The sequence below is a fragment of the Euleptes europaea genome, chromosome 21 (assembly GCF_029931775.1).
Source record: "Euleptes europaea isolate rEulEur1 chromosome 21, rEulEur1.hap1, whole genome shotgun sequence".
NCBI lineage: Eukaryota > Metazoa > Chordata > Lepidosauria > Squamata > Sphaerodactylidae > Euleptes > Euleptes europaea.
In genome coordinates, this window is record NC_079332.1 from 6947268 (window position 1) to 6965076 (window position 17809).

At 48.1% G+C, this 17809-nt stretch overlaps 1 protein-coding gene across 1 annotated transcript; it reads right to left on the minus strand.

Moving 5' to 3' along the window:
• Positions 1–489: 489 nt before the first annotated feature.
• On the minus strand, positions 490–16524 carry LOC130492801 (cytochrome P450 3A21-like). The gene is made up of 13 exons (XM_056866586.1): positions 16454–16524; positions 13540–13633; positions 12798–12850; positions 11195–11294; positions 10629–10742; positions 9615–9703; positions 7449–7597; positions 6475–6602; positions 5454–5541; positions 3354–3514; positions 2520–2746; positions 1480–1642; positions 490–579 (listed from the first exon to the last, which is right to left on the minus strand). The coding sequence occupies exons 1-13, from the start codon at positions 16522–16524 to the stop codon at positions 490–492; spliced, it is 1527 nt and encodes a 508-aa protein (XP_056722564.1).
• Between the last annotated feature and the right edge of the window lie 1285 nt (positions 16525–17809).

Sequence of the window (17809 nt, forward strand, 5' to 3'; positions counted from 1 at the left end):
ACCGCAGCGAGTGAAACCAGTCTCTCATTCCTGATTCTCCCCCCCCCCCACAGCCCCATCCACGATTACATACATACACAGTGGAAAAAACATGTACATAATATGACACATGCATCCCCACCCCCACAACGTTGCTTGAAAAAGAAAGCCGAGATGTTCGCGTAATCCCCTGGCAAGAAGTGGGGGGGGGGGCTCTCTCTGCAAATTACCCGCAGCCGTGGTCATGCCAGAGATGCAATGTACGAGCGGCAGATCTGGTGTTGTCGCTGGGATAATATTCCCTTGGTGGGGCGGTCAAGGCCAAAATTTGGTGTGCAAGTGCAGGGCCCTTCGCATGGATCCAGCTAGGAAGCCCCCAGAACAGTCTGTAGCTTTGAATTTGAAGCATACAAGGTGTGGGGCGAGGGGGGCGGCCTCTCAAGTCCAGAGTCTAAAATGACCAAACCGTGTGACTGCGTTCCTTGAAGAGTTATTAGATAGAAAACTCAGCTAATGTGCGGGGCAAGCTCTGGGGGCCAGTTGCAGGATGATCGGTTTGGAGGGTCTTGTGAATCCTTTCGAAGTCAGCACCAAAGGGATCTGCGACATCAAACAGGGGGGAAAAGGATCATTCTTAGAAGCCTGGCAATCAGTTTCCTCACAGAGTCATAAAACACTGGAGATCTTCAGCTGGTGAAGATGACTTTTCCAAATCAAGGACAAGATTTGTGCTCAGAGGTATCTCAAACCCTGAATGAATGTTAGATGTTCTTTGCTCTTTAAGGCCATTTTTGCATGATAATTAGCAGCACGTTCCAGGCTGAATTGCCCTGCCTATTTTTTTGAATGTTGCACGCTGAACCATCATTCCGGAAGTGACTGCAAAGCCAGCGCATACCAGCTTCGCATTACAAAAGAGCCCGTTTAACACAACCTTTGGTGTTTGCCGCAAAGAATCCTCCTCAAGGAACAATGCAAAACAACAGAGCCGTGTTAGCTATGCATATGCTAATGGCTATGCAAACGGGAACAAAGGAGCAGGCGAGTGGGGGGAGTGAAACTTCTCCTTTTGTATTGGGGCCATGAAAAGGCATTTTTAAAGTCGCATTTTAAAAAAAAAGCTTTGAGTGAGCATCAAAATTGACCATGCAAAAATGCCCTAAGAGTGACAGGGTTCCCCACCCCCCAGAAGCAAAGCCATGTAGTATCTCTGTTCTGGCCATCACGGTGTGCGGCACTCTGCACCTGCTCAGGCACTAGCGTGTGATAGTACAGGCTTGATTTCTGTTGGGTGGTGAAGGCTAAACGTTCGAACACTGGATACACCAGTTGTATCTTTCGGGATACTCAGTGTTATATGTATGTTAATCTAAGCATGCAGCGTTAATATATGTATGTTAATCTAAGCACGCAGCGTCTCTTCCGCAGCGGGAAAGCGCGATTTAATTCTGACAGGCTGCCTCCTGTCTAGATAAGCCCAAATCGATCCAGGTCTCTCACCTGTGTTTCCTTGCAGGGCTTGAAGCTGAAATGCTGCATCAGGCCGACAATCACCACCTTTATTGTCAGGACAGCGAACCTCATTCCGATGCAATTTCGGGGACCGGCTCCAAAAGGCATGAACACGTAGGGATCTATCTTCTCTTTCATCTCTTTGCTGAACCTGTTGCCAGACAAATGCGTGGGTGGGGGGGGAGGATGTTTTGTTATTTGCAACGTGCGAAACAACTAGCTGGTCTGATGATAATATAAGGTACAAATTCACTATCGGATCCCACAGATCTTTATATCGGGCACAGGTTCACCGTGCCCTGCCCTGTCGGGACGGCCAGTCAGAGAAAATTACAGGCTGTTCAGGCCGATGCAACGCACGGCTGCCATGGTTTGGGATCCTTACGCATGCTGTGGGTTGACACACGAGGTGGCAAAATAGCAGCTCCCTTGGGCTCAGGAAACAGTACGAGGAGGAGAATTAATCCCCCTCTCCTTGCACAACACATTTACAATTAAAAATAGACACCCAGTCTTCAGGAAGAGAGGCTAGTCATTGAAATTAGTTGCACTGATACAGGGGATAACCAGCGTTGTGTGAGAGCCAGCATGGTGTAGTGCTTAAGAGCGGTGGTTTGGAGTGGTGGAGTCTGATCTGGAGAACCAGGTTCGATTCCCCCACTCCTCCACATGAGCGGCGGAAGCTAATCCGGTGAACTGGGTTTGTTTCCCCACTCCTACACACGAAGCCAGCCAGGTGATCTTGAGCTAGTCACATCTCTTAGAGCTCTCTCAGCCCCCACCTACCTCACAGAGTGTCTGTTGTGGGGAGGGGAGGGGAAGGCGATTGTAAGCCAGTTTGAGTCTCCCTTAAGTGGTAGAGAAAGTTGGCATACAAAAACCAACTCTTCTTCTTCATCCGTGGTTGAGACCAACAATTGAAACCCCCCATATGCTCATGGACAAGGTACATTGACTGATATGGGGCATGGCCTACTACCTGTCCATTGCTGAACTATAGAAACAAAGATACCGATCCTGTTACTTACCTTTCAGGTCTAAATTCTTTGGGCTCAGGCCAATATTCTGGGTCAAGATGCAGGACGTACGGCGGGACCATCACCACAACCCCTTTTGGAATGATGAGGCCGTTGATCTCCACATCCTTCTTGCACACCCTTTCGAGCCGCCCGCCGAGAGCGTACAGCCGGAGGATCTCGTTCACCGCCATGTCAAGGTATTCCATTTGCATGATGCTCTCGTAGGTGAAGGGAGCCTTTGGGACAGAAGTAGTGTGAGAAATAAGTTTACCCAGTTTAAACAAGGCTTTGTGCGAGTCCAAAGTCCCACGGGTGAGTTAAATCGTGCATAGTGAAATTGTGGAACTCCCTGCCCCAGTATGTGGTGATGGCTGCCAACCATGTTCATGGAAGAGAGGGCTATCCATGGCTACTAGTCAAAATGGCTACTAGTCATGATGCATTCCTATTCTCTCCAGGATCAGAGGAGCAGGCCTATGATATTAGGTGCTGTGGAACACAGGCAGGATGGTGCTGCTGCCGTCGTCTTGTTTGTGGCTTCCTAGAGGCACCTGGTTGGCCACTGTGAACAGACAGCTGGACTTGATGAGCCTTGGTGTGATCCAGCAGGGCTTTTCTTATGTTATGAGTTCTTTTGCCTCATTCAAATTTCAGTTGGGTCTAAGAGTATGGGTGGGGGGCAGAGAGTGGGGTTGTTCTGCGGGGAAGAAAAGGCACTCTGCACATACACAGAAGGGCCTTTGTTATGCATTACCACTTCACGTATGTTTTCATTTTGGCTGTGATGTGGAAGGGGTGCAGTCGAAGGAGAGCCGCCGATGCTCGTAGCTAGCGCTACCGTACCTTATCGGGCAGAGCCGAGTCAATCTCCTCCTGCAGTTTCTGCTGGACGTCGGGGTGGATGGCTAATTCGTAAGCCAAGTAGCCGAGAATGTTGCTGTTCGCTTCATATCCCGCAAATATAAAGATAATCGCTTGCGCCAGGACCTCGTTGTCTGTTAAAGCTGTTGGATGAACGGAAGGGAAAGGTGAAGGCCAGCATCGAAATTCAGGCAGCGCACACGACCATTGTGGATACAAGGGATGGGCATTACCTCCTTTCATATAACAGGGGTGAGGCTAAAGTGTGGAATTGGGCTCCCATTCCTGGTATTGTTTGCTGTTGTTCTCAGAACTCTGACAGAGGAGTCCTGCCAAGGTTGCTGTAACCAGCTTGTTTGAGCCAGTGTTTGTCTTTCTTGCGTACACAGACCCAGCTTGGGGTACCTTTGGAATTGTTCCAGTTACATAACTTGGGGAGGTTTTTTCTTTCTTTTTTTTTTCTTTTTTTTAAAATAAATTTTATTGCATTTTTGCAGGATACAGAATAAGAAAAAAGGGAAAATAGGGTAATAAAAAGAATAGAAACAAAACCATCCCATGCTCCGTGACCAGGTCTACTCATATCTTGTACCTTGCCCCCCATGTTATATTCAAGACTTTATCGTACTAAAAACAGTAAAGATACTGAACCAATGGGTTGAAATTAAATCAAAAGAGTTTCCATCTAGACATTAGGAAGACATTTCTAACAGAGCAGTGCCTCAATAGAACAGGCTTCCTCGGGAGGTGGTGAGCTCTCCTTCCCTAAAGGTTTTAAAGCAGAGACTGGATGGCCATCTGTCAGCAATGCTGATTCTATGACCCTAGGCAGTTCATGAGAGGGAGGGCATCTTGGCCATCTTCTGGGCATGGATTAGAGGTCACTGGGGGTGGGGGGGAGGTGAATTTCCTGCATTGTGCAGGGGGTTGGACTAGATGACCCTGGTGGTCCCTTCCAACTCTATGATTCTAAGTCAGCATGTAAAAACAAACTCTTCTTCTTCTTCTTTCCTTGCCTCAGGCCCCACAGCTGCCATCCCTCCTGCCTCTAGAGGGATTTTTGAGCTTTAAAAAAAATCTACAATTGACCTGTTGCTGTGGCATTATAACATTATAATGATCCCTCTGCTAGATCATCTGAATTTCAGCCTTTCTCTTAAAAAATAAAGCAAGTCTTTAGCACCTTTAATGTCAGAGATATGAGGGGAAAGGCATATCTTGGCAGCGTAAAGGGTTTCAAAAGCTGGAAGTGCAGAGTAACTACTACTACTACTATTAATAGTAGTAATAGTAGGTTTATTGTACACAGCCATAGGCCTTTACAATCTAAAACATTATTGTGCGTGTGTGTGTGTGTGTGTGTGTGTGCGTGTGTGTGTGTGTGTGTGAAGTGCCGTCAAGTCGCAGCCGACTTATGGCGACCCCTTTTTGGGGTTTTCATGGCAAGAGACTAACAGAGGTTGTTTGCCAGGGCCTTCCTCTGCACAGCAACCCTGGACTTCCTTGGTGGTCTCCCATCCAAATACTAACCAAGGCTGACCCTGCTTAGCTTCTGAGATCTGACGAGATCAGGCTAGCCTGGACCATTACAACAAGTTAAAAATTATAAAACTAATAAGGTCCAGAAAATGATAAGCCTCTCAAATTGCACCCAAAATACATTTCTCATTAAAACAATATATATAAAACAAGGAAGACAAAATTCAGCTCTAACAGAGGAACTAGTAGATAGATCATTATAACGCTATAGCAATATGTCAATTCCTGGGGTTTTTTTAAAGCCTGAAAATTCCTGTTGGGTGGCAGATAGAAAATGGCAGCTACGGAAGGCCGGGGGCAAGCAGCACAGTGCTGATGCGGACGGGACCTGTAGCAATGCTCAGCTTCCCGTACAAATGTGAACATACTTTGATGGTGATCTTTCCAAAAAGATTGTACCAAACTAGATTTGGGAAAGACTGCAAACCCTCCATGTGGATACAGGTAGGTTCCCAGGTAGATATTCCCTGGCAACAAAAATAGCTTAGGGGATTCGAGACCGTGTTACTCCCCATTCAGCTGAGGATGGTTTTCGGGTATTACCTTTATAGGAGTGAGCCACCCCATTACTTCCATTTGAGCTGCTTGATTTCTGGGAGTCTATCATCAGTTGCAAGAAATCCACTCTGCCCTGGGAACAGGAAACAACAGCACAAAAATAAGCAGAGTGTTTAGGATCATGTTTTTTCTGCAAACCTAGAATTCCCCAAAATTGTAGATGTAGGTTGTCCCCCCTTGTTTAGATTTTCTTATCCACACAAGGACCAGCTGTTTCTGACTTCATTTATAACCTGCTTTTTCACCCTGTGGGGAGCCAAAGCAGCATACACCATTCTCCTCGATTTTATCTTCACACCAACCCTGTTAGGTAGGTTAGGCTGAGTGTGTGTGGCTGGCCCAAGGTTACCCAGCAAGCCTCTGTAGCGGAGTGGAGATTCGAACCTGAGTCTCCTAGACTGACACTCTAACCACTATACTGCATTGGCTCCCTTGGCTATTAAGTATCAGTATTAATAGACTCCCAGCTGGAGGGGATAAGTTCTTGCCAACCACCTCTTACTTCCTGCCTGCTCTTTTTAAACTTGCAGAATCTCCAGTCTTGAGAAGAAGAAGAAAAGTTGGTTTTGATACGCCGACTTTCTCTACCATTTAAGGGAGACTCAAACTGGCTTACAATCACCTTCCCTTCCCCTCCCCACAACAGACACCCTGTGAGGTAGCTGAGGCTTAGAGAGCGTGACTTGCCCAAGGTCACCCAGCTGGCTTCGTGTGTAGGAGCAGGGAAACTAATCCAGTTCACCCGATTAGCCTCCGCCGCTCATGTGGAGGAGTGGGGAATCAAACCCGGTTCTCCAGATCAGACTCCATTGCTCCAAACCACCGCTCTTAACCACTGCACCCACACTGGCCATATGGTGTATGCAGAGCTGAGGCCTTGAGATCTATGCCAAGCCTATGTTGTTTTGTGCTGCCAGTATCTGGGTTAGTTCTCCATTCCAAATATTTCATCAGGGTTAACTCAAGGGAAGGCTGTGGGAGGGAGGGGAAGTCTTCTTTCTCTTACCTTTTCCTTCCCTTTCTCCCGACTCTCTTTGATTTTGGCGACTGATTTTGCAAAGAACTTGGTGGCATCGCGGGGGAAAATACTCATGCCCATCATCTTCAGCAGAGGAGTGAGGAATGGGAACACATCTAGGGGAGAGGGGAGAAAGAAGCGTTGCAAGAATGGCATGATATGACCATAGCAGCCTCTGCATCTTGTTAACAAAAATGGGAATGAATACAGATCAGAGGAATGTTAAATATGGGCAATGCTGTTGTTGCTTTGTTAGCTGTTTTGAGTCTAAGGAGATGAGGTGGGATATAAATATTTTAAATAATTGTTGTTGGGTGGGGTTTTTTTGCTGTCAAGTCAGGTAGCCCGCTCAAGGTTGACTCAGCCTTCCATCCTTCTGAGGTCCATAAAATGAGTACCCAGCTTGCTGGGGGTAAACTGTAGACCACTGGGGAGGCAACGGCAAACCACTCTGTAAACAGAGTCTGCCTAGCAAACTATGAACACACACGAAGCTGCCTTATACTGAATCAGACCCTTGGTCCATCAAAGTCAGTATTGTCTACTCAGACTGGCAGCGGTTCTCCGTGGTCTCAGGCAGAGCGGTCTTTCACATCACCTAGTCCCTTGAACTGGAGAGGCCAGGGATCAAACCCCGGGACCTTCTGCATGCCAAGCAGATGCTCTGCCACTGAGCCACAGCCCCACCCCATGTTGTGATGTGACATCTGCACCGCGTTGTGATGTGATGTCACCCCATGGGTCAGTAATGACTTGGTACTTGCACAGAGGACTGCCTTTACTTTTTACCTACTACAACTTAAAGCCCCGCCTGAGTAAATTTACACAGGTTTCCTTACGTTCCATTTTCCAACCAGGGTTTGCTGGTTGTCGGATTTTTTTTTTATTCCAGCAAAGGATCCCGAAAGCTGCGCAGCTGCAGATCGCAAAGACAGATTTTAGCAGTTGCCAAGGCAACTTACACAGCAAAATGAAGAGAGGGGCGGCAAAATCAAGCTTCACAAGCTTCTGTGCCTCCTTGACAAAGGGGTCTTCGGGGTTGTTCATGGAGTCGGTGGTCACGCCGAAGGAGGTGCTGGTGACGACGTCCATGCTGTAGGCTCCAAACAGGCTGAACCAGGGTTGGGGAACGGGAGAGGAGAAGGGGAAATTCCAAAGTAGGTCAATGCGTTGTTGCTGTGAACTGTGGCTTGTTTTAAAGGAGCTGTCAGTCAAAAGCTCTGCTCACAACCTGAGTTCGATCCCGACGGGAGTCAGTTTCAGGTAGCTGGCTCAAGGTTGACTCAGCCTTCCATCCCTCTGAGGTCAGTAAAAATGAGTACCCAGCTTGCTGGGGGTAAAGGGAAGACGACTGGGGAAGGCACTTTTAACCCCCCGTAAACATAGTCTGCCTAGTAACCGTCAGGATGTGATGTCACCCCATGGGTCAGGAATGACCCCGTGCTTGCACAGGGGACTACCTTTACCTTTTTACCTTTTGGATTCAGGCCCCAGCTTGTTGTGTTGCTGGGCTCCTCAGAATCTGACCCCAAGCTGGGGAAGATGGGGATCTCTTTTGGCCCTTTGCTCCACCACCTCAGAGGTCTGTGTTGGGAACTGTCCAAAACTTCAAAAAATAGGGTGAATTCCCAGGCTGCATCCCAGGAAGCGGCAGCTCAGTCTTTTCAGTGCCTGAATCGGGAACCAAAGGCAGTTGGCCGACCCAGCATGTATGGCAAAAGATGTAATTATAGAGAGCCAGCATGGTGTAGCAGTTAAACGTGTCAGGCTAGGATCTTGGAAACTCAGGTTCGAATCCCCACTAGTGCCATGGAAGATTACTGGGTGACCCTGGGCCAGTCGCACCAACTTTGGGTCCCCATTGGGGGGAAAGGTGGGATATGAATAAAGTAAATAAATAATAAATAATAGGCTGTCATTCGGTGGTGTCAATGTGGGGGCCAGCATGCCACCCCTTTCAATTATTTGCATTTGGGGCAAAGAGTTGGTTCGGTGAGCACCTACTTTTGTCAGGAGAGCCCATTGGGAGCTCTCCGAGGTCCTGCAATCCCAAATCTGGCTGCAGTGCAGTTCCCTAAGGCCTGCGCTCGGGACTTGCTGCCTGCTACTGAGACTCAAACTGTACCTGACTGTAGCAGGTCTGTGTGGGTCGATCTAGATCTGTCCCAGTTGTGTACAATATTGTTGCAGGAGGGTAGAAAGGGGGCCTTTAAGGAAAAGGAGCAAGAGGGTAAAGGTCTTCCCATAATTGGCTTACCTCCCTGTCCTGTCTCTCCATCACTTTTTCTCTGTTCCCAGATCACCTGTGCCTTTCCTACCCCCTGTGAGCATTAAATTTAGCCCCTGCCCCCACTCCTGCTTCACAACTGGGGCAGATCCAGGTTTTAAGGGCACAGATCCAGGTTTTAAGGCCATGGTTACAGGTAGTTTGAAAATGCTCAACTCCAGCCTGAGGAATTATGTATTGGCCAGGTCTAGCGCTTATTGAGAGCCAGCATGGTGTAGTGGTTAAGAGCAGTGGTTTGGAGCAGAGGACTCTGATCTGGAGAACCGGGTTTGATTCCACGTGAGCGGCGGAGGCTAATCTGGTGAACTGGATTTGTTTCCCTGCTCCTAAACATGAAGCCAGCTGGGTGACCTTGGGCAAGTCACAGCTCTCTCAGCCCCACCTGCCTCACAGGGTGTCTGTTGTGGGGAGGGGAAGGTGATTGTAAGCCGGTTTGAGTCTCCCTTAAGTGGTAGAGAAAGTCGGCATATAAAAACCAACTCTTCTTCTTCTTCTTTTTATTGCCCTGCAGACTCAATCTGGCTTCAATGGGACAGAACAGCCATTTCCCTTTAAGGGAAAAAAGGGGGGATTTTTTTTTTTTTAATCAGCTGGGTTTTCTTCCAGTTGTATCTATTCCGCTTAGAAGGAGGCCTCGGGGGCTCAGTCATCATTTTTCCTTGAGAGGCTGTTCCCCCAGCTTCGCTCGGAGTCCTAAATTTTCCTCTTTTCGCCTCGTTCTACAGGTGGGCCTATCCATCACTTTGAGAAGGACGCTCTCCCCCCCTACCCAAATCAGACTCCGTTCCCCCCCTGAATGATGGACGAGTCACTTGACTTGCCGTATCAGGCAGTTACTCACTCTTTAATGTCCAGCAGTTCTCCCCTCTCTGCTTTTACTTGGATATTTTTCAAGAGGCTATTTGTGTGGTGAACGATGATGGGAAACATCTGAATGGGGGGGGAGAAAGAGAAATTGCAAAAAAAATGCATTCATTTATATGCTTCTTCACTCAAGGTGTCTTAGAAAAAAAAACTGCAACGCAGTGTAAAATACGTGAAAAGAGCCAACGGCGTGTCAAAGCAAACTAATTAAAACTCTCTTTTTTAAAGCGGTAAGCTGTGATTATGGCTAAATTAACACGTTTTGTAAGAGCAACAGAAGGAAGGCGAAATTGTACCGCTAATGAAAACTGGCGTTTGTTTATTGAACGTCCGCACACAAAAGCAGCAGCCGTCAACTGATGTTAAATACATCTTTAATTTATTCCAATTTATGTTTTGTGTAAGCGAACTGAGACTCAGCTATCCGGATCAATAGCATTTTGAAGATGAGAACTTTAAAAAAAATGAAAAAAGGGGGAAACCGGCTGCCAGAATAACAATAATAGTGTGGTTTGAACTTTATTTTAAAGAAGTGTGTTTTGAGGCGGGGGGAGGAAGAGTTTACTACCCATTGATATGCTTAATAAAAGTTTCCATCTAGATTAGGAAGAATTTTCTAACCGTTAGAGCGGTTCCTCAGTGGAACAGGCTTCCTCGGGAGGTGGTGAGCTCTCCTTCCCTGGAGGTTTTTAAGCAGAGGCTAGATGGCCATCTGTCAGCAATGCTGATTCTATGACCTTGGGCAGATCATGAGAGGGAGGGCACCTTGGCCATCTTCTGGGCATGGAGTATGGGTCACTGGGGGTGTGGGGTGGTGGTAGTTGTGAATTTCCTGCATTGTGCAGGGGGTTGGACTAGATGACCCTGGTGGTCCCAACTCTATGATTCTATTATTCTAATAGGTAAGCTTTGGACCAGGGGTTGGCTTAGAAGCCTTAGAGTACCGGACTGGCTTGGTGGGTTTTATTGCAAGCGATCTCTCAGGTCTTACGTCTTTTAGCTTTCCGCTGGTGAAGGTCGGTGAGAGCACGGTCCGGATCCTTTTCCAGTGCTCATCTTTTGCTATGGAAACAGCAGTATCCAGCTCAGCTGCCGGGCCAAAGTCCTGAACGGGAAATCAAAAAAAGAGAGACAATTTCTATGACTGGACAGGCGTGAATTTTTCTAGAGTTGGCAAGAACATGGCAAGGATTCAGAGCAATGATCTGAATCCAGAGATCACGACTCCCTAGATCGGCCTTGGTCTGATCCAGCACGACCTTTCTTATGTTCTTAAGTACCTAAGGGTGCTCTCTTTTTTTTTGCTGCTGCCAGTGTGGTGTAGCATTGAGAGTATGAGGATAGGCCTGAAGAGACTTGGGTTCAAATCCCCATGGCCATGAAGCCAAGTCAGGTGCTCTTGGTCCAGTCTCTTTCAGACTCCCCTACCTCCCAGGGTGGCTGTGAAGATCAGTCGGAGGAAGGGGAAACCATGCACCCTGAATCCCTTGGAGGAAGGCTGAGAGGAAAATGCACTAAATAAACATGAAATGATTTTATACCCTTTGAAGAACTTACCCGGCGGTTGGTGAAGACTGAGTAGCACTCTTTCACCAGGACCGCTTTAATGATGGCCGGATCGGTGATAGCCAACACGGGCGTTCGACCGTCATAAAACCTAGGGCAGACATTGAGGTGATTAAATTGAGCTGTCCGCTGCCGGTAGCCAAGTGGAAAATAATGGCCTCCATGGGATTTCCTGTCTCAGTTGGGTGGTCCCAGGCTCGTGTCTTCATTGCGCTTTTACAGAAAGCGTGGCCCCTTTGCAAAAGCATCAGATGGTCAAAGCTGTGCCCATGCTAGTTTTACCCTAAGACATGTGCCAACTCTCCCGTGTGCTCATTCTTTACTGGTTGTTGCTTTTTTTTTTTACACTGGGTACGCATCAATATAAGGAGCCCCGTGGCGCAGAGTGGTAAGCTGCAGTACTGCAGTCCAAGCTCCGCTCACGACCTGAGTTCAGTCCCGACGGAAGTCGGTTTCGGGTAGCCGGCTCAAGGTTGACAGCCTTCCATCCTTCCGAGGTTGGTAAAATGAGCACCCAGCTTGCTGGGAGTAAAGGGAAGATGACTGGGGAAGGTGACAGCAAACCCCCCGGTAAACAAAGTCTGCCTAATAAACGTCAGGATGTGACGTCACCCCATGGGTCAGGAATGACCCGGTGCTTGCACAGGGGATTTTTATCTTTACGCATCAATATAGGAGTATTGATGACTTGGTTAGGCTTCTGATTGACTATAATTAAATTAATATGCATCTAGTCAGACCTTGGGGGTAGGCATTGCCTGGTAGCTGAGGTAGGGGGCTTAGTAACTCTACTGGAAACTGGTTTGTCCTACCTGGGAAAGAGTGGGTTTTTAAAAAATGACGCAAAAGCTTTAATTTTAAAGAATAAGAGTTTGGAATCTGACTGGGAAACATTTGGTTTGGGGGGGGGGGGAAATCTGTCGTGGCTGGCGCTGTCTATCCCTAAAAGTAGAAGGTTTTAAGTTCCGACCACCTGACCCATCCAATTCTGGCATTGGAAGACAGCCTCAAGTGTGGATTTTGTTTTCCAAGATGACTATAGCCTTTATTATTGTTTAAGGCAGGGATATTATGAGCTGCCAGTGGCTTATGAGCTGCTGCGAACTAGCTCCAGGATCCCCTGGAAAACCCAAGAAAATAGCTGCTCTGGGCTTTTAAAAAAACTCTTTTATTTCCTAGGAAATTTTTCTGAGCTGCTTAGCCGGCAGCATTATTTCTGGTGCGCTACCCAGTTCGTATCCTGTTTCCAGAACATGCCAGGCAGGGCTAGGGGTGGGGTAGCTCAGAAAAGATGTCATTACTCAGAAATAGCTCTCATTAAAGAAAAGGTTGGTTGTTCTTTGGGGATAAACCTTCTTCTAGCCACAGCTACTGTGAACATGGTAGGGTGATTGGGGGGCCAGTAAATTAAGGAAGTTCCTATTTTAAAAAAAAAAGCTGCTCCTGATAGCCAAAATACCCTCAAAGGATAAACCTACAGTTCTAGTATTTAAGATATGCCCCTTTCAGTTAACTGCCTAGAGCTTCAGTCGATTGATTGACCAACTGAGCCATTTGCGACTTATAACACAAGGGGAGGGAAGTGGATACTCACCCCCAGACTTTTCCATATTTCTTATAACAGTCTTCATCAAACTTCATTATCCCCTGCAAAGGAGATTTTGATTTTCAGTTGGAAGTGCAGTGTGGCGTTTTAAAGTAGATGCAAATGGGGGGGGGGGTGGCCAGATCTCAGGATTTGCCTCCAGCGTTTCAGGGCTTTAATGTCCTTTTCAGGGTCTCCAAGGGAAGGAGTGGAATCAAAAGAGTTTCTGTCTAGACATGAGGAAGAACTTTCTAACAGTTAGAGCGGTTCTTCAGTGGAACAGGCTTCCTCGGGAGGTGGTGAGCTCTCCTTCCCTGGAGGTTTTATGGCCATCTGTCAGCAATGCTGATTCTATGACCTTGGGCAGATGATGAGAGGGAGGGCACCTTGGCCATCCTCTGGGCATGGAGTAGGGGTCACTGGAGGTGTCGGGGGGAGGGAGTTGTGAATTTCCCGCATTGTGCAGGGGGTTGTACTAGATGACCCTGCTGATCCCTTCCAGCTCTATGATTCTGTGATCCAGAGCGTGGGCCATAGAGGGAAAAATATTTTCAGCTTGGAGAGCTTTTGCTGCCAGCTGCCTCCTGACACCATGGGGCTCCACCTCCGTGCCACCTGTCACTGCCCAGCCTTGCCCTCCCCCATCCAACCCAACAGGTGACATCCTCTATCGAGTGTTGCTGGGCTCCACCCCACCTCTGCAAGGCTCCATCCCCTTGCTCTAAGGCCCTCCCTCAAGGTCCGAGCTTACATGGCGATAGGCTAGCGTAGTGCCGAAGAAAGGGACCGGCGTTGGTCCCGGGATGCCCAGCTTCTTGAAGACGCCATAAGGCCAGATCCCGTATCTGTAAAACAAATGTGAAAATTATATATAGTGAGACATCAGAACTGTCCGAAAGCTGCACTTCGGTGCTGGTTGTGGTAATGGGCGCCTAAGGAGGCCTGACATCCCTGTTACTCAGACATCAGCCTTTGCCTGAGGCTCTGGAGAGCTGCTGCCAGTCTGAGTGGGCAATACTGACCCTTATGTGTGTGTGCGTGCATGTGTGAATCTGCCTCTGGGCGGGGGGGGGGGCAGGGATACAGTTTCAGGCTTCCAACATGGATGTGGTACCAAATGATGAGGGCAGAAACTACCCGGGGAGAAAGGAAGTACATCCCAGAGGTTCTGAAGAGGAGGAGGAAGGAAAGGGGTCAGTCTTTAAGGGCTCAGCAACTTGACCTAAGGGAGGTTCCCGGCCCACCCCATGAATTAGGGCTGGTATCTGGTCTGAAATGTGGTGTTGGAGGATACCCTGGACCACCAAAAAAAACAAATCAGTGGGGTTTAAATCAAATCAAGCCTGAACTGACCCTAGAAGCTAAAATGACTAAACTGAGCCTGTCGTGCTTTGGACATATTATGAGAAGACAAGAGTCAGTGGAAAAGACAATCATGCTAGGAAAAGTTGAGGGAAGCAGGAAAAGAGGAAGACCCAACAAGAGATGGATTGACACAATAAAGGAAGCCACGGCCCTCAATTTACAAGATCTAAGCAAGGCTGTCAAAGATAGGGCATTCTGGAGGACGTTGATTTGACAGCACTTAACACACACACACATCTGGTCTGAGCAAGAGGACACTGGTTTGCAGGCTGTTGAAGGGGAGGATTAAATTGAGCATTTGGAAGCGGAGGGATTCTTGACTCTTGGTCCCTCCTTTCCGGCTTGCAGCCGTGATTGAGGATGGGGGGGAAACAGGCAGGAACGGGCGGAGTGCATCGTCCCTTTCGCACGTGGGTCATTGTGCTGCTGAGGTTGGAGACAAAACCAGAGTTCTGGTTGCAGCTGATAAAAAAAAAAGTTGTGTTCCGTTTAAAATGAAATTAGCTTAGCTGTTCAAAACGCCAGCGCTCCATCCCTTAATAAATAGAGCACGGTGCCAGGATGAAAGATCTTTGAACCCTTTCCCGGAGGCAGTGGGGTTGTTAATGCTAACTCGGGAATTAAGCATTTACTTGGGGAGGGGGGAATGTTCAACACCCCCCTCCACCACCACCCCCAAATAGCTGCTTCCTAAGATTGTTTAATAAGAGCCATAGTTGATAAACGCTCGGGTGCCTGCTGCTTCGGCAGAAATCTTCAGAGAGAGAGAGATAACCCCGAGGTAAAAAGCAATCATTTCATAAAGGAATAGGTGCCCCAGCAGAAATGGCGCCTTAAAGGCTTAGCAGATTTTTTGAAAAGGGTGTGTGTGCGTGGGGGGGGGGGAACACAAGCATCTCTCCAGGTTCATCCCCAGCTCCAGGCAAGAAGACGGAAAAGGGCTGGGAAGGAGGGAGCGGAGAGAAATAAAAAATGCCGCTTACACATATTTAGTGCTGAGAAATCAAAGCCGAGCTGGAAGTTATGCTCCGAACTGTGTTTTCATGAAGGAAGTTCTTCATTTTGGGTTCAAGGTTTCTTCCCCCCACCCCTATACTTTCCCCCCCCCCACCTCAGTTGGCGGTGTGCCAAAGCATCTTTTGAGTTGGAGAGAATCGCTCTGAATTCTTGCCGGCAAGATTACAAGCCTGCTGCGAAGCGCCTCTTACTTTTCTTGTGAGGTTATTTGAAGGAATTGCTAACCTGGCTATAACTCAGGTAGGGGCCGTGGCTCAGTGTTAAAAGGTACCTGTTTTGCATGCCTAAGGTTCAATCCCTGGCATCTCCAGCTTTAAAAAAAAAAAAAACCAGATGGAATTAGTAGGTGATGTGAAAGAGCTCATCCTGAGACCCTGGGGAGCTGCTGCCAGTCTGAGTAGACAATACTGACCTTAATAGACAGGTGGTCTGACTCAGTATAAGGCAATTTCACGTGCCAGGTTCGACCACTGAACTCTCTTGTTGAAAGTAAAGATCTTTACTAAGGGAAGATGAAGGAAGTTTCCCCGGGGGGGGGGGGTATTAGACGCCACCTTTCCGTACGGAGGGCAAGGGGAAGGTGGGCTTCTCTCCCCCTTCACCCAAACAGTTCTGTGGGCATAAAGCAGCCAGACGCTGTTGCAGGGCAGAGCCGGGTGCCATCACAGAGAGGCCCGCTTGGTCCAAGCCAAGATCCCTTCCAGCCCAACTAAGTGTGTTGTGCACCCTTAACTCCAAACCAGAGCTCTCAGTTAAAAGCTAATGGGGAAAAAAGAAATATTTGACAGCTTCCCCTCAGCCCTGATTGCAGAGAATGGGGGCCAGCACAAAAAAGGCAGCGCATTTGGCCTTGGTGCTGCTTTCACAGCTTGTGTGAATTCGGCCCCAGTGTGGGTCTCTAGAGAGCCAGAGCCAGCCAGAGTGGGCAGATGAATAGGGTTGCCAACCTCCAGGTATTAGCTGGAGATTCCTGCTATTACAACTGACCTCCAGCCGATAGAGATCAGTTCCTCCGGAGAAAATGGCCACTTTGGCAATTGGACTCTATGGCACTGAAGTCCCTCCCCTCCCCAAACCCCGCCCTCCTCAGGCTCCGCCCCAAAATCCTCCCGCCCGTGGCGAAGAGGGACCTGGCGATCCTACAGATGAACCTCAGGTCTGACCCATTATAGTACAGTGTCATCTAATATTTTTTTTCAGAGACGGCAAATAAGATACAGACACTGAGCTCTCCCGGGAAAGAATGCAGAGGAGTGTGAACAGGTATGTCAAACTTTACTTACAGCATCAGTAGGCTTATGAATGCGGTTAGAAACACCCAAGTCTCGATGGAGAAATCTGGAAGGAGGTCCATCCTAGCCACGTGTCTCTGGCTTCTCTCCAACGGAGTCTTTCCTGACAATCTTTGAAAAGGTTAGCGCTCTTGAAAGGTGGGGATGAGGCGGTTTCTTGTTGCTGTTGTTAGCTGGGGACTGAATGAGTTAGCCATTTATATCCCTTGAAAGGGGTGGAACTACCCCCCAAAGAGGGGGAAATAAGCCAAGCTGGGAAGGATTGTGCAACTGGCATCCAATCTCTGGAGTTCATGCGGTGTTGCCTTAAAAAAAACATAATAATCAGTTGACAGAGTAAGCGAAGGGACAGCAGTTTCAACGTTACATAAATTGCTTATTGTAAGCACGCTATTGTATCCTCATATGAACTATTCGCCTGATTGGCACATGGTTGGCCACTTCTGGACTTGATGGTCCTTGGTCTGATCCAGCAGCGCTGTTCTTATCTTCCTTCCCTCCCTCCTTCCCTTCTTCCTTCCTTCTCTCTGGGATCAGAGGAGCATGCCTATGATATTAGGTGCTGTGGAACCCAGGCAGGATAATGCTGCTGCAGTCGTCTTGCTTGTGGGCTTCCTAGAGGGCCCCGGTTGGCCACTGTGTGAACAGACTGCTGGACTTGATGGGCCTTGGTCTGATCCCGCAGCACCTTTCTTATGTTGAGGACACAAAGAGTAAATGTGAAATCCGGTACAACAGAGGAAATGTTCTTCCCTCTGGGGTGCGAAATGACGGGAATACTTCCTGAAAGAGAGCCCCAGGCTTTTGGGAATCATGACAGTGTTTCTGATTCAGAAAAGGCCTTCCTGATTTCCTATAATAGACATTTCTCCGGTATGCTGCCTTTTACGGTTTTCACCTGGGGCAACGTAGTATTTAAAAAAACCGAATTGTTTTGTGTTTCATCTTGTCCCAGATATGGGTGTCACAACATTTTTTGAGAGCCAGTGTGATGTAGTGGTTAGAGTATTGGACTAGGGAGCAAGGAGACTTGGGTGCAAATAAAAAAAAATCTTGAACCAATTTTTTTTTTACATTTTTAAAAATTGGAGGCAGCAGATGAATGGGGAGGGGCCGTGGCTCAGTGGTAGAGCATCTGCTCGGCATGCAGAAGGCCCCAGGTTCAATCCCTGGCATCTCCAGTTAAAGGGACTAGGCAGGTAGGTGATGTGAAAGACCCCTGCCTGAGACCCTGGAGAGCTATGGAGAGGGGCTGTGGCTCAGTGGTGGAGCCTCTGCTTGGCATGCAGAAGGTCCCAGGTTCAATCCCTGGCATCTCCAGTTAAAGGGACCAGGCAAGTAGGTGAT

Bases quoted from the DNA above. Each gene is read 5' to 3' on its own strand.
- LOC130492801 (XM_056866586.1), bottom strand. From the start codon at position 16,524: ATGGACCTCCTTCCAGATTTCTCCATCGAGACTTGGGTGTTTCTAACC. The intron at 11,295-12,797 runs GTGAGTATCCAC...TGTCTGCCCTAG, and splicing joins AAATATGGAAAAGTCTGGGG to GTTTTATGACGGTCGAACGC. The intron at 1,643-2,519 runs GTAAGTAACAGG...GTCTGGCAACAG, and splicing joins AAAGAATTTAGACCTGAAAG to GTTCAGCAAAGAGATGAAAG.